The sequence below is a fragment of the Melanostigma gelatinosum genome (genome assembly GCF_949748355.1).
Source record: "Melanostigma gelatinosum genome assembly, chromosome: 6".
Classification (NCBI taxonomy): domain Eukaryota; kingdom Metazoa; phylum Chordata; class Actinopteri; order Perciformes; family Zoarcidae; genus Melanostigma; species Melanostigma gelatinosum.
In genome coordinates, this window is record NC_136639.1 from 9,944,077 (window position 1) to 9,959,706 (window position 15,630).

The window sequence follows — 15,630 nt, forward strand, 5'->3', positions numbered from 1 at the left end:
CTGTGTGTCAAAAACACATATCGTGTGTAGTTGTTAAAAAACACGCTCATACTGCCGCCTGGTGGTAATGTACATTCATTACATTTCATTAAAATGTTCCTGCAGGAAAAATGAATACAATGACGTGTGAGAAGGCAGAAGTGCAGCGATAAATAACACGACTCTGAGACCATGAATGGCAATAAGCTTTTTATTTAAACATTAAGGCAGTGTCTTTTTTGTTTTTCATTTTTACACTGCTTATCCACAAAGCTTGCTGGTGGGTATGTAGAATTTAACCATGTGAATATTTTTTTTATTTTTTTGTAATACCAACCTTGAAGCAAGCCACATAAATATTTACATCTCTTCAGTTTTATATACAATCCTTGCTATTATACAGTGGGTTATAATAAAAAAAAAAATCATTATGCACAAAATGGTTGAACAATGTAATGTTTATGACAAACCCACCCCCCATTTGACAGCCCAGGGAACACATCAGCAAATAACTTTGTCTTTTCACGTTTTGAATGATTACGTAAGATTTGGGATATGATTAAAAAACTAAATGGATGCGTTTTAAAAATCATTTCAGTATACCGTTTAAAAACTACGTATTAGTCCGTCATCTGTTTAGGGAACAGCTGGATATGGCTTAGTCTGATTACCGTAACCTTCTTAAATTTCATCAGAGGACAAATGATATACACGCAGAGTGATTAATGTACAAAGCCTGGCTGTATGCTTGCCTTGCCTGATGAAATTACAAACCCTCCATCAGTCATGATAAAACAAAACAAAATCAGACCTAAAACATGACCGAGCGTTCTGCAGGTGTGGCATCCTGGATGCTTGACCAACGAAAGGTAGAATGAATGAAGGAGGGAGAGGAGGTAGTCCTATAACAGTCATGTTTGTGAGAATCCCCTGTGACTAAATGAACTCGAGATAGAGAGGTAAGTCTGTCTAAACCACTAAACAGGCTCAATGCCGTCGCTTCAGAGTGTTCAGTCAAGAGGACAGAGATCGTCCCCCGGCAGCACAAAAGTCACAAGCCGGGAAACATTTCATTTACACAGAGGAGGACCTTTAAAATACCGCAGTAAACTGTGAGAACATGTCAATTAATGTCACGTAAACCGAGCAGAATGCTTCCGAATGCCTTTCCCTCGACTTCCTGCTGCAGTGAGCTGTCCTGTGATGCTCGTGAGTGAAACAGTTAAAAGCTAAGGCTGTGATGGATTTAGAAGCAAAGAAAGAAATGCACACAAATGTTTTTTTTTTTTTTTTTTGTTTAAAAGAAGTTTCATTTGCTGTTATGTTTTCAGATTTCCCTGCGTGGACAGTATAAACTCTGTCATGGGGGGGCTGAAAGAAAAATTGTGCGTCACTTGGTAACTTCAGAACTGTATATGTAAAATAAATGGCACTTAACACTAGGAATATCTCATAACTGTACAAAATCTGCCTGGATGAGGAGTCGGGTCTCAGCTCCTCCTCTAGGCAGTAAAAAGGTCAGAGGTCAGACCGTCACAACAGCTCCTAGACGAGATTCTAACAGGCCAGCTGAAGCTGACAGCGCCATGGACCAAGGGTCATAGAATGATGGCTTTTTTACTTTTTTGTCACCTCTTCAATGTGAACGAACTCTAAGTGATGCTGAGGAGTTTGCCTTTAAGCAGCTTTAAGGTCGGTCTGCATCTGCATCTGCATCTGCTCGAAGCGGCTTAGTCATCGTTCACCAACGTGTGATTGTCGCTTTGAGTGTGGGAGCGGTAAAGAATACCGGCGGCAAGACCAAAATAAACAGACAGGTGGGATTTCTATGCTGCTCTTGAGTCCATTTTTCACCTGCCCCAGGAAACGCATATTCTTAAAAATGCCATTGTGAACAGACTGACAACTAAGTGCTTAATATCCAAAAACTGTTCCAACAAACACAGACATGATTAATATAAAAACAGTGAGAAAGTGTCACTCGTTTCACTGCCATCCATCTGGCAAACCATCTCTTCCCCCACGTGTATGTCTGAGGTCAACAGGCCTTCGCCGTTCCTCAGGACCCCCCCCCCCCCCTTATATATGACGACATCAGCAATGAACAGCATGTTTACCCTGTAAACCAATGATATGACCCTCCCCGCATAACAATCTCAGCCCCCCCCCGCCCTCATTCCAAAAAAAGATACATCATTGCAGATAATAGACAACAAATGACACCATCAAAAGTTCACCATCAAAAGGTACTAAAGGTCTCAGCTCACGTTCCAAACACAGGACTGGACTAACTGACTTTAAAAAGAAGCAAAAGAACGAACCAAAACAAGATAAAACAGGATGTTGATTCTCTTCCCGTCGCCTCGCACGTGTTCTCGTAGTGGTAGCAGTGCACAGGCCGCCTGCACCTGGCGTTCACTTTGAAGAAACGTGAGAGGGCCCTCGCTGTGTGGGCTGCCGTTCTCGGGTCAGATCTGCGGTCAATATCCGTCACTGGAGGAGCCATCGTCAGGCTCCGGACCAGACGGACAACATGGACCCTGGAGTCCCTGTCGGCAACATTAGAGCGGTACACCCAAAGGGTGCAGGTCACTGTGTCAACATTGATAAGGCCAGTGAGGAAAAGTAGCAAAGTTTAAAAAAAGAAAAGTGATTTGTCCTTTCGAGTCGTCCTGGAGTGAATGCATAACACATAAGTGCAAACATACACGCACACGCACACAAACACGGAGCAGCAGAGTCTGAGCTCGGGCTGCTTGGCGTCTCAGATGTGTGAAAGGAGAAGGGCATGATCCTTGCTTGACGGCTGACGGAGGAAATGCAGAGTGGAATGGTGTGGGTAAGTTTGCAGATGCCTCAGCAGGTGTGTGTGTGTGTGTGTGTGTGTGTGTGTGTGTGTGTGTGTGTGTGTGTGTGTGTCTGTCTGTGGCTGCAGCAGCACAGAGCTAGTTGACTGTTAGCGGGTCTTGTGGTGCGATAGATTTCTGGGTCACTCGCTGTCAGACAGGGTCTCGTACTGAGACATGAGCAGAGGCTTGGGCTCCTCCTCCCAGGACCGGCCCTGTCCAGGTCCAGGTCCTGGCCCCGGGGGCTGGCCCCCCAGCTGGCCAGAGGAGGGCGAGGGAGCAGACACCGTCCCGCTGGGGAAACGCATTATCAACGGGTTACACGGGAAGGGAGTTGGAGTTGAACCTGCAAAAAACAAAAAGCAGAGTGACGGAAATGTCATGATGAGTTTGATGAGTTTTGTCCTTTTCCATCAACCGCTTCAACAGATTTACTATTAACTGCTGCGTTTAATACCAGTGGATGAAGGCCGATCCTCCCAGACACGGTTGGTAAGAGGAGTTCGTCTGTTGCAGTCTCCCTCAGAGTGGACTGAGGACACAGACGACGGTCTCTCCCCCCCCGACAGGCCTGGTCCTGGAGATTTGGCCTTCCGCCCATTAGAGCGCCCGCTGCCCTTTGAGGACTTTCCCCCACCTGCAAGCAGAGGAGGCCGAGCTCAAACCTACAGAGTAACAATCCTGTGCAAAACATTTCCAGCTCTGTGTGTAGAGCTGCTGATTCAACCCCAACCTGAAAATATAATCCCATAACAAAATGTTTCAATCCTTCAGCAGCTTTCCTGAATCATCCTAATTAATTATTGTTTGACAAATAATGTTACAAAAGTCTTCAAAGATAGATAAAGAATGTGCTGGTAATGTTTAAAAGGGAACGAAAAAGATGAAACCGTCAATAAGCATATCATAAAATGGGGACTAATTGGATGAAAGTAAAAATAAAATCCTGAGGCAGATGATGGCGCTGGAACAGAAAAGGCTCAGCCAAGAGATCCCTGCCTGATGATCTTAAATTGGTTGCAGGAAAATAAAAGATTTGCTAAAAAGCGTGGTACAAACCCAGACGGTGCCTTGAAGGTAAAACTGAAAGCCTTAAATTGCACATTGGGGAACGGCACATGCAAGATGCTATTGGGGTGAAGAAAAAACAAAGACAAAAGAGTCGGGGGATGTTGCACCTTGTGAGAAGAAGTCTTCAACGCGCCCGTCTGCTCCAGGCATACCAGCAGACACAGCTGATCCCATCTGGTTGGCGGCGTTGGACGGAGAGCGTTCCTCGGGCTGATCATCGTATTTGCCCATTAAGGCCTTCCTTATGATGGCCTCCAGGCCTATCGAGTTACTGGGGGTCTCTGGAGCTGGATGGCAGCAGACACTCACAGGTCCTGTGAAAGGAAGGAGTATTCAACAAGTTAAGAGGGAGAAAGGGGGGCTGCAAGTACAGACAATGCTATCAGAAGCTACTGTAATGATACAGCTACAAGAGCATGAAGAGGGGTACGGCCCTATATACACTGTAGCATCCTATGTCATGAGTGTCCCGGCAGTTTCCGCCTCGTCTCCATCATCTGGTAACTCAGGTCAATTTCCTGTGTAAATGGCACCTTTCACACCACCTCAGGACCTTTGTGAGATTTCTGTACATCTGTCACAAACAGCTCTCGTGTGAACACAAGCAGCCGGGTAGAGGAGGCAACAGAGAACTCCATGTTCAGGATGTTGGCGAACGGGATACTGTTCTTTCCAGCTAGACATTTTTCTACAAGTAAATAATTCATCATGAAAAGTGCAGGGGCTTTGAACAGCAGTGCACTGGAATTAAATTGCTCCTGTTCACATGTTACATTGGCCGGTTTGGCACCAAAACGAAGCTGAATTGAACCAGATTTTAAGCTTTCACTTAAATTTGCTGTCACTCAAAACATTGCTGCCTGCAGTTGATCAACATGACATTGCTAACATGTTGCTGTGTCATCCTTGCAAGCTTCTCACAGTTGTTTTTTGTCTGGAGAATGATGCAGGCTCAACAATCCTTCCATTCAGCCACCGTTACCACAGTATGTATGCATGTGTTGACCCTCGACATACATCCACTACGGCGTGTCACGAGGGGCCGGCTTCTCACTTCAAACCAATGTAATAAGCGATGAGGTTTAAAAAGACTACCTGTATTTGTAGACGCCGGCATATTGAAGATCTCTGTTCCTGGCTGACCAGCATCTGAACGTGGGAACAGGGTTTCTATTTAAAAGTCATTCCTCTTCATTAAATGTAAGGTTTTCATCTGAAAGTATTACTCCTGCCTGTGCTGAGAGATGACTTACTGAAATCACCGTCATTTCCCACCACCGTCATCTTCTTGATCATCTCCTGTTTCTTCGACTTGACGATAGCCGAGGTGCTCTCTGTCAACTTGCTGAAGAAGGCTGGAGGCTGGGCGGCGTTGGGGGGGGAACGGGAGCCCATTCTGCAGGAGGGAAAGGAGAGCCAGGTTAACAAACACAATCCAAACAAGCCCTGTGTGAGTACATTACATATCAATCTACATTACATATTACACGTAATATGAAGGTGGTCGTGTCAGGCTAAAAAAGACAAACTCATCAGCCACAATACGTCTAACAGTAGCCGATTATATTTGCAATGTAATTCTTGCGGTGACTGTCTGAGGCCCATGACCACAGGTGAGTGTTGGAGCATCGACTGGCTGGTAAATTGAGACCCCTAAACCATGAATAATTCCTAAAATTACGACGGCGAGTGTCTCCCTGTCTGGGCGACTCAGGTTTCATTGTCTACATAAAGCAAAGATGGAACTAAACTGGACACTGTGTCCTGTATTTGGTAATTAGCTGGAGTCTTCTTTCCAGTGTCTTAGCATCAGCTGTCCAAGGGAGGCTTGGCAAAGAAACTTCAGATAACTGGAGCCCACCTGCTGGACACCATTCTTAAAAAATGGGAAAGAGCACTCCTCTCTGGAAGGCCATTAGCTCCATCTTCAACCTCCATGCAACATAGAGGAAACATCTCAGCCATTTCTCCTGTGAGGCGCATCTCATATAAAGAGGTGGAGCTCTTATTTATGTCTGTATATTATAGCCTGCCTGTTGTTGACATAGATGTTAGCCTGTCTTGTATCATTAAACAACTACTCAAACATTTACAATGGAAAAGATCATGAATGGCAGCACTGCTAATCTAAATATTAAACAAGCTGTGGCCATCATAAAGTGAACATATACAACATTGCTTTTTTTTATTGTTTCTGGAGACGTGAGCCGTTACCCTTGCTCTCCCTGCTCGTTGGAGTAAGAGGCCCCTCCCTGGACCTCAGGTTCAGAGCTGGCTCCAGCAGGAGACACTGGTTCAATGCCATCATTTGAAACGCTGACAGGCGACGTCTTGGGCTGAGGAGGAGACCTGCAGAGAAGACAAAGAGATATATTTACAGCATGACACACAGTGTCCACCCGATACATTTAACAGATATTTCCGTTAATGATTCCTACCGGTCTCTGTTGCGTTCTCCACCGAGGCCCTCTGCATATCGGGAGCCTTGGGCAGAGTCCTGTGAGGTGGGCGGGGGCTGGGAGGCACTGGGTGGACGGGTCAAGTCCAGGACCGGAGAGCCGTGGTAGCTTTGCTGCTGCTGGCTCAGCCTGGTGTAGTCCTTCGTTATCACCTCCTGTTGACAAGAAGACACATCCACGTCACAAATGGGACAACATCGTCTGGCGTACATTAAACATCGAAATTCCTTAAAAACCACTTCAGAAATGTGCTACATAAATATGGAGATAGGAATGTTTTGTTATCGTGTTATTGTGCCATCTGTAACACAGTGGTTGAGTGAACTTACACTGATGTGCTGCGCCAGGGTGACCACCCGCTGGCTGCCTTTAACGCAGGGGGACAGGGGCTGCTGGCCTGGAGACAGTCTCTCCTCAGACGGAGGACGGTAGAGACCGTGTGGCTCCATCTTCTGTTGAGCTGTTGAACAGACACATGTATACACACATGTACACACACCCGTACACTCACCCGTACACGCACACGTACACGCACACGCACACGCGCAGGCAAAAATCACATCCAAACATGGGTAAAAGTTAGTTTAGAATTCAAGATGAAGAATGAAAACATGCATAATTCAGAAATGTCTGTGCATCCATCCATCTGAACTTGTGGTTATTGTGCAATGTAAACATTTCATGTGGCATTTGCACATGAAAGCTCAAAGGACAAGCTTTTGTACAACAAAAATACTTTACGACAGTGTTGTTGCTAAGCTACTAAAGATCTCTTAATTATTCATGAGGAACTCTTTGCATACAGCCCAAGCAAGCCTAGCTTTGACCAGAAATGATGCTAAAATTGACTGGTTCTGCATCACTGACTCATAAATGAAGAAGTCTCAGAAATAATCTATGAACACTATCTTAACTCAAAATAGACCCACTCATGCTTAGCCATGAATACGGTATATGAAAATATTGTTGGACCATTGTAGATTCCCCCCCCTCCTTGTGCATTGTGTCTCACTATGTGTTTTCTTACACAGCTCTTGCACTACAGTATTTATCTCAGGAGCGGATGATGTAAGCTGAGCGCAGGGATCAGCACCGACTGTACGGACTCCCAGAGAGGACGAGTCCCCCGGAGGGACAGGATGCTGTGGTTTCTGTTATTAGCTAGCAACAACAGGAGGGACTCTGGGCTCATTTCAACAAAGGCTAACAATAGCCTGCGTTTCCCTCAAGGTCCAGTCAACTAGTTTGTGAATGCACGCCAACATCGGTGTGACGCTGTCCTATCAATGTGTCTTTCTGAGAGGCATGCTTCCTGTTGACTTCTGCACACACACACACAAGAGTTGTTTTTAAACACTCGTTTGAGCTCAGCATGCAGTCGTCACTTGCCCTACAGACTTTGTAATATGTACACGTACGAGTGACACATTGCTCTACAGCAGGAAAAGACAACAAAACAAAATCACATTCCAAATGATGGACAAACTTCCAGAGGCTTGATTTTGAGAGATGTGTTGAGTGTTTGGCATGTGTGGGGAAAAAAATAAATAAACAAAAGAAATCAGCATAAATTACAGTGAGCCGTAAACAGGAACATGCAGAGATTTGGGAGGGGCAGAAGCTGCAGTGCCCCCCCTCCCCATCAATGGCTGAAAGTCTTTTTCACATCCTCCTCCTTATACCTTTCCCACCCGCCTGTGCAACACCGGTGCTCTCCGGGACCCCAGGGAGGTAGTCTGGTGGTTGGTAAGGCTTTCAATGACGTTTAATGAGAGGGACTGTCCAGAGCCCAGCACAATGTGTTTGGAGTAAGTCTATGAGCATCTACAGGAAAGACATGCAGTAGTGAAGTAGAGCTGCTGCATGAATCTCAGGCAGTCTCATTTAACATGGGATAGAAACGCCTCCTGCAGTGAAATGCTTTGACAAGTGTCAAAAATATTCTTGTCAGGCCCACTTTCATGTGGTGAAATATTATGTTTTAGCAAGTAAGCGAGCAGCCGAATGGGAGGGAGGAGGGGTGCCACATGTTAAATTCTGTCACATCCGCTGCAGAAAGGAAAATAAAAACAAGCAGCGAAGGATGTTTCTGCCTCATCATCCCACCATCTTTAGCTATCTGAAGACGACACCTTAAAGGACACCTAGGATCTTCTTCATGGAAAATATAAATGTGTCGAGTTGTTCATTCATATTTTATCAATGCCCCATCAGGGTTGTAAACTTCATCTTTGCTAGAGGTTTAGTTTCCCAGAGGGCACCCTTGGTGGTCTTTAAGTTTGTAAAGAAAAACTAATAATAAAACTTAAATAGCCAAAAAGTATAGCATTGAAGGAAAAACAAAAAATGTAAATGAATTGGGCTGATTTGATAATGCCAACCACCACAGCGTGCAATAGGCCACAGACTGACGGGGGAAGGTCTGGGTGATGAGGGGGACCCTGGGATCCAGAGCGTCTTACCATCAGTGGCGCTGCTGGCAACAAGCGAGCCCGTCTCTGCCATCCCCGTTTCACAAGAAATTTGACGCATAATAATCGCGTTTATGAAGTTGGCCGCAGTCATGGTGGTCTTACCGAGTGCTCGGAGCTCTTGTTCCTGTTTGTTTTGAGTCTTTTCCCTACTAGGAGTACCGCTTTCTCCACGGCCAGGAGGGTTATCCGACTGGGGAGGGAGCAGGTGCTGGGGCCGGCCTGGAGCCGAGGGGTAGGAACCTGGGTACATTCCTCCAGGGCTGGGGCAGGACAGCTTGGGGTCAGATTTACTGGAGGGCCCGTGCTGGTCCTGCACGTGCTTGGGTAGACCCCCCCTGTTTTTGCCTCCATCGCGACTCTGCTCTTTGGCTACATTTGAGTCCATGGCAGGCGGGTAGGCCTCAGGGGGCACACCTGTCCTTTGGAGGTGGCCAGGATAAGCTTGGTAGCGGGCCGGCCCTGAGGACATGGACCTGGCAGGGCCAAACAACATATGATGATTAGTAAACAAGACAATCTAATTAGCTGTCGTCCTTGTATAAAACCGAACTAAAATGCAGTTTACCGGAACACAGACGAGCTGGAGTGATCGTTGAGAGAAAGACTTTTGCCCCCGGTGTTGTGCAGCACACTTGGCCTCTGCTGCACGTTCTCCTGGTTGCGAGGGGACACTGGGGAGTGCTGGTGGCTATACTGTTGGGAGGAAGGTCTCACACTGCTGCTGCTACTGCTTGCCAAGCTGTGTTCTGTACCTGAGTGGAAAAACAGATTTGTTTCATTTAACAAATGCGTTACTCTTTCCCCAAACTACATTTGTGCTGCCAGTGTTTTACTTTTAACTTGTACATTAAAAAATGTAAAACGCTATCAGCTACACACCTGGTCGCCAGATGGGGGCGTGCTCCACATTTCCAAGTGACCCGCCCTTCTCTCTGTCTCGCTCTCTGTCTCGGTCTCTCTCTCGGTCCCGGTCCCTTTCCCTTTCGCGGTCTCTCTCCCGTTCTCTCTCCCGGTCGCGCTCACGTTCCCTCTCTCTCTCCCGCTCTCTGTCTCTCTCCCGGTCCCTCTCCCTCTCTCTGTCACGCTCACGGTCTCTTTCACGCTCACGCTCTGAAGAGGCGCCCTGCATCTTGTTCATGTGTGAGGACCCAACTGTATAGAAAAAGGTAAAAGAGATTGTAAAAACAATCAGAGTTCAACATATTGAATACGTAGGCGTGTTTGCGTGTGTGAACTGAATTGTACCAGGTGAGATGGGGGAGGTGGTGTAAGGCCTGCCAGGGAAGGTGGCGGTTCCCCCGGGGATGTAGGTGATGCGATCCATCGGGGAGCCGGCTGCTCCTGCAGAGGGAGGGACCAGGACAGGTAAGTGTGGCACCTGAGAAAGATCGATGATCCCTGAGAGACAGAAAAAAAAAGAAGGGTAAAGAAAACCCGGATAGCTGCAGACGTGTTTTGGTTTCGAGGATAAATAAAGCCCAACGTTGCGTTCTAATACCGATCATTCAACTCTGCTTATAATGTGAGGAAAATGAAAACATGGACTTTCCACTTGGTTCAAAATAGAAGTGAACGATTACAAAGCACTAAATTGAGAGAATATAATGTAACAAAACAAACTGCTCCGTCATTGACTCTACACAACAACTTAAATACATTTGAACTTGTTTGTATAATCTTGATTTAGTCAAAGACAAATGGATGCCAAATGTCACCAAAGCTGAGCATGCAACATATGCTGCTTAGGATAGAAATCTCACCCAAGTAACAAAAAACGTTATAGAACACTTGATGCCAGATTTTCCGTTTTCCAAACATCTTTAATAACCAATGTGAACACAGCCTAAGAGAATTATGAGTAAAAGTCAGTGTTGTGAAGTCAGTTCGTCTCACCTCGTGGGGCTGCAGAGTAGGGCATGGGAATAGGCTGGTCTCGTGGAGTAAGGCCCCTCAGCAGGTCTGAGCGCTGGGCAGCCATGGCAGCGGCTGCAGGCCACTGGTGCATCTGCTGGGAGGTGATGTAGTCGTTGAGCAGCGTCTGGCGGTTTTCCAGGGCCGCAGTGTCAGGAAAGCCACGGATGAGGTAGGGGTAGGGGTGAGGGTACGCCGGGTTGGGCGTGAGGTGGCGAGGCAAGTAGTAGGCAGCTGTGTATGAAGAGTAAGAAACGTCCGTTATTCATATTGCCATTTTTTGTCAGACTACTGCGTTTAAAAAATGTCAGTCTAACTTGACTGTTGCTGTACCTGGGTCAATGGGGATGCCGCGGGGCAGCGACGCAGGGTCGAAGGCTATGGGGATCTGACGGTACACGTCTGCAGCCCCAAGACCCTGCAGCAGACGCTCATAGGTCTGTTGATCTGCAACACCCTGGAGGGGTGATTTGGTGGCACTCATTTCCCTGGGGGTTGGCGTGGATTTACGCTCCTGAGGCGGATTCTTACTGGAACCTGGCGTTAAAACAAGGACACAAAAGAATTTCACGCACGGTCTTTGTGGTGCGTGAAGAGTGAACTATCTCGTTCTGAAACATTTCAGCTGGCTTGACTGTACGGTGTGTACCCACCGTCATGCTGCCTTTGGCTTGCCTCCCTGGACAGAGGGGAGCCGCGGTGTGAAGGCCCGGGGTAAGGGGCCCTCAAGGCGCCTTTTTCCTCGTAGCCCACTGGACTGTGATGAGCCTTGCTTCCCTGCTCTGAGCCCAGTGTAAGCGGAGAGGAGCGGGCTATAGTGCTAGCCGTGCTGACCACCGCGCTGGGCCGCCCTTTTGGTGCCTCGTCGTAGCGGCCCCTCTCGGCGCGCATCTCCATGTGGGAGGGTGCATTGTGGTAGGAACGTGGTGAACTGGCTATAATGGAGCGGACATCATGACGTTTCCCCGAACCAGTTGCCTCCTGCTTCATGGGTGTTCCCTGAACACAACAGGAATTCATCAGTTAATTGTAGAGGGCCAATAACAGTAATAATAACTTTATCTATAAAGCAACAGTACTACTATGACAACAAGAGGCCAAACAGTGACGTCCAACAAACGCAAGACAAACTAAAGTGACATTTAAACACTGATAAAACAGTACAATGGATGAAACAAAAAAAAAAGAGATGTTAGCGTTAGTGTGTGTACCTGTGCCATGATGCCCTCCTTGCCAGGCTGTCTGAGCTCCTCCCTGGGAATGAGGTGGATGGAGCGACCAGGCTCCTTCACCGTAGGCACCATGGCCTCTCGGCCCTTCATCGGGTCGGAAAGCGAGCCGGGCCCGCGGGGTGGGGAGCCCTCTCTCTTCATCTGCTTAGCCTCCCTCCTCAGGTAGCCATCCTGAGGGTCCAGATGACGAGGTATACCTAAAATCATTAAGATCATCGTCAATCTTATTGGGCAGCGTACTTCAAAATGCTGGTTCATAATTTAGACAGAATGGAACTGAGAAAAAGTGAAAGAGACACAAGAGACGTGAAGAAAGGCTGTGATGAAGTTATATCAGCTCAGATGAACCAGTGAGGGTTCTGAACGCAGCTTCATCCACTACCGTCTCTGGGCAAGATGAAACAAGATGGTGATCTGACGTTACTGCTGTCAGATAAATATGAATATGAAATCAACATGAAAGTACTCCTGCCAGCGGGCGAGTTCTGGTAAGCTGGCACAGTCTGCTTCTTGAAAGGAAATAAGGAATAAGTCTAATGACTCGAGAGCACCTGAGTGAGCCCCTTCAGGAAAACAGACGAAAGAACGATAATAAACAGCAGAAACAGATTCAGTTCAAAGATTTAATCTGCTGCAACATCTTTAAGACTTTTCTCTGTGCTGGTGTCTCACTTGGATCTGTGATTGGCAAAAAGATGTCAGCCTGTTTCTCTTCTGGAGGAGATTAAATGTAGACATAAATGATGATGCTCAGGTTTTTAACAGAACAATCTTGGTTCTCGCCCAGCAGAAGGAATGAGAGTTTTAAAATAAAGGAGGAAGAACAGAAAATCACATGCTGATGTGTGTTAGTGAGGCGTCATCCTACCTTGTGAGATGGAGCCACGGATGTGATGAGCATCCTTGTAAGGTGTGTGGTGAGGACTGTCCCTATCGTGAGGCATGGCTCGACCAATCAGACCTGAGGGAGGGAGGAAGGAGCAGTGAGATGTAAGGTGAATGATTTCATTGATAACGGGAGTTAAATGTGATTAAACGAGGGTAAAACAAGGGATTTCATACAGGACACAGGGTTAAGACGGTCGTCTCTTACCTTCACAGTTGGCTGCAGACATGGAATCCCTCAAAGGCAGTCCTCTTACGATGCCTCCCTCCATGATGTCGTACGGACGCTTTAGGCCGAGAAGTTCCCCGGACTGGCCTCGGCCCTCATCTTTAGGGTTCTGAGAAGGTGGGCCTACAGATGACAGAGGTGTTACTATAATAAGTTAATCAATGCGTCTTAGTGTGGGGCAAGTAGCCGAATCAAGGAGACCTAATAATTATTTATTCATATAATTTAAGCTGTACTTACGGTCATATGTGAGAATGTGCCCACTGATGCCCTCGTAGACCACATGGCCTTTAGACAGGGCCTCGTCCCGTTCCCTCTCAGCTCGACTGGCGCTGTCCTCTGTGATCAGACGGCTTATGGTCCCCTGATACAGCACATCAGCTGGCGTCCCCTGTGACCAAGAGAGGAGACGTACTGGCACTTAATCAGAAGTCTACGTTTCTATGACAAATTGCAGCGATGGACCACGAAATTCATTTTTGGTCAAGCCGGTCTATCTTCAGAACTTTACATTCCAAAGTCGCGTAAGACTCAAGCCTCGTTCTCAGCAAAACAACTCAAACTGGTTTCCTCAGGCAGCACCAGGTTATGGAAACAGCACTCATCCATGCTGACTAACGGCACAGGCCTGTAGCAACAACAGGCAAAGCCCACAAGTACACTGTTGGATGGATACTGTGAAATTCACTGAGAGGAATATATTAAAATGTCAAAGAGATTACATTAAAACGTTTGTTGTGTGGCCTAAATATCCCTTATTAGGGATAATCACTATCATGAAACTTTACAGTAGATACGATACACTACAAAACAACAGATTGTTATATAGCTACAGTGCTAATAGAATAATGAAGTAATGTCTGTTATAAAGGCCCTCCACAAAATGTGTTTAGATAACAGCTTCAGAGGGCTTTTAAAGAGACAGAGCCGGACAAAAACAATGCTGACTGATACTATTATGGCACAGATGTGTACAAGTGACTAGGAAGGTTGAATTGGAGCCGACTGTAACGCATAATACAAAACATTTATTCCGTTTCTTCAAGTGTTTGTGCCCCAGAAAGAGCTTTTGTTACAGTGTTGACAGATAACAGTGATCCAAAATAAGTAAACAAACAAAACAAACAGCTCTGAAATACAAAGTGGTGCTCTCTGAAGAAGCGGAGGTGCAACAATAGATGACAACTGGCTTGTTGTTAAAACCTTGAGTCACATCACTCGTACCCCGAGCGTGAGTCATATTTCTACCCTGCGGGAGGGGGAGGGGGGGGGGGGGGGGAGAGCAGCAGACACGGTAGTGCCTGAGATCACATTTCCTGTCTATTAGTTGCAGCTTTTCCAAGAAGACGCTGCTAAAGGTTAAAGGCCAGAATAGTACGTTTCTGTGTAACGGGAGTGTTTTGTTGTTGTGTTTACAGGATCAGATGGCACTGACTAAAGCGGTCCTCATCTACTCCCTGAGCAAGTGCAACATTGATATATCTCGGTGGTAATCCGGCTGCAAGCTAAACAAACACATGAGCTTCCCCCTCCACGACGGCACTGATTATGCTTCATCGCCTTCTCCTTACTAATCCATTGCAGTGGATAACAGCCTTGTTTTCTCTTGTATATCAGCTGGATGTGATATTAGAGTGAGCAGATCAATGACTAGCTTTAGCCAGAGTCTGGAATAAATAAAATAGGGGAACAGACGCCGTAGAGTACCTGTTGCTAGAGCAACTGGGTCACAAAGTTTGGTGGTTATGTCACAGCAGGAGGGAAATTCAGCAGCCACAGCAGTTAGCTCGCCAAATGACGTGTAAACAAACCTGCTGCTCTCTTTATCTTTAACCATCATAAGTAATAAGGTATAAAACGCCCAGTTACACAAAGGCTGCTAGTGTGATAGACTTGGCTTTAAACAATATGGGGCAGGGGCCAAATGACAAAGGATTTGAGCAAAACTAGTGCAAACCAATCAGAAGCGGTGGATAGCAATGAAACACTCTTGAGGGTGGGCTGTCTGTGTTCCAGCCACATTTGCTGCTACTATCATGAACTGTGACACAGTTTAACCGTCAGTTTCAGTTCACTATTTACATCCATCAGACCCTGGCCGAAGCAAACCACATTAACCTGACTGAGCCACTGCTGCGCATTGATCTGAGGGGAAACACTGGGCCAAATATACACAGTATACTATTAGTTTCCTTTAACAAGTCTCTCCTTACCTTTATAACGGCTCATTCACAGCAGTTTGTTTTTAAACGAATCTGAATCAATTTAAAAGGTTGTTCAGAGGTTCTCCAAATAAAAGGGGAAGTTAACTGTTTGCCAGCAGTCTGTCGTAATGTACTACCGGTACTCACATTTGAACTCTGTCAGCAGAATATTCATAACACACTCGCACCAGGATTGCCACACCCAACACATCGATAGCAAACTGCACGAATGGGAGATTCTGTTCTGTTACAGAGACAGAAATCACTGAAGCAGAAATCAGAATATGCCTGAATCAACAATTACTAATATCTATATATATATTTCCTGCATGTCAAGTTA

The 15,630-nt window shown here is 46.4% G+C and overlaps 1 protein-coding gene across 8 annotated transcripts in view; it reads right to left on the minus strand.

Annotated features, from left to right (window-relative positions):
* Positions 1 to 2,156: 2,156 nt before the first annotated feature.
* Positions 2,157 to 15,630, minus strand: part of ncor2 (nuclear receptor corepressor 2) — a 70,990-nt gene continuing 57,516 nt past the window's right edge. For 5 of the 8 annotated variants that reach the window (XM_079269567.1, XM_079269569.1, XM_079269566.1 and 2 more), the window contains 19 exons: positions 13,327 to 13,477; positions 13,066 to 13,209; positions 12,841 to 12,933; positions 11,952 to 12,169; positions 11,394 to 11,739; positions 11,074 to 11,277; positions 10,723 to 10,974; positions 10,075 to 10,227; positions 9,709 to 9,981; positions 9,395 to 9,581; positions 8,818 to 9,302; positions 6,685 to 6,815; positions 6,335 to 6,510; positions 6,111 to 6,245; positions 5,150 to 5,292; positions 4,992 to 5,045; positions 4,004 to 4,210; positions 3,283 to 3,462; positions 2,157 to 3,171 (listed from right to left, as the gene is read on the minus strand). In XM_079269567.1, coding sequence (XP_079125693.1) covers positions 2,969 to 3,171; positions 3,283 to 3,462; positions 4,004 to 4,210; positions 4,992 to 5,045; positions 5,150 to 5,292; positions 6,111 to 6,245; positions 6,335 to 6,510; positions 6,685 to 6,815; positions 8,818 to 9,302; positions 9,395 to 9,581; positions 9,709 to 9,981; positions 10,075 to 10,227; positions 10,723 to 10,974; positions 11,074 to 11,277; positions 11,394 to 11,739; positions 11,952 to 12,169; positions 12,841 to 12,933; positions 13,066 to 13,209; positions 13,327 to 13,477 — 3,735 coding nt within the window. In that variant the 3' untranslated portion in view covers positions 2,157 to 2,968. The remainder of the gene's footprint in view (positions 3,172 to 3,282; positions 3,463 to 4,003; positions 4,211 to 4,991; positions 5,046 to 5,149; positions 5,293 to 6,110; positions 6,246 to 6,334; positions 6,511 to 6,684; positions 6,816 to 8,817; positions 9,303 to 9,394; positions 9,582 to 9,708; positions 9,982 to 10,074; positions 10,228 to 10,722; positions 10,975 to 11,073; positions 11,278 to 11,393; positions 11,740 to 11,951; positions 12,170 to 12,840; positions 12,934 to 13,065; positions 13,210 to 13,326; positions 13,478 to 15,630) is intronic. The other 3 variants (XM_079269572.1, XM_079269571.1, XM_079269570.1) reach the window with 1 other exon arrangement.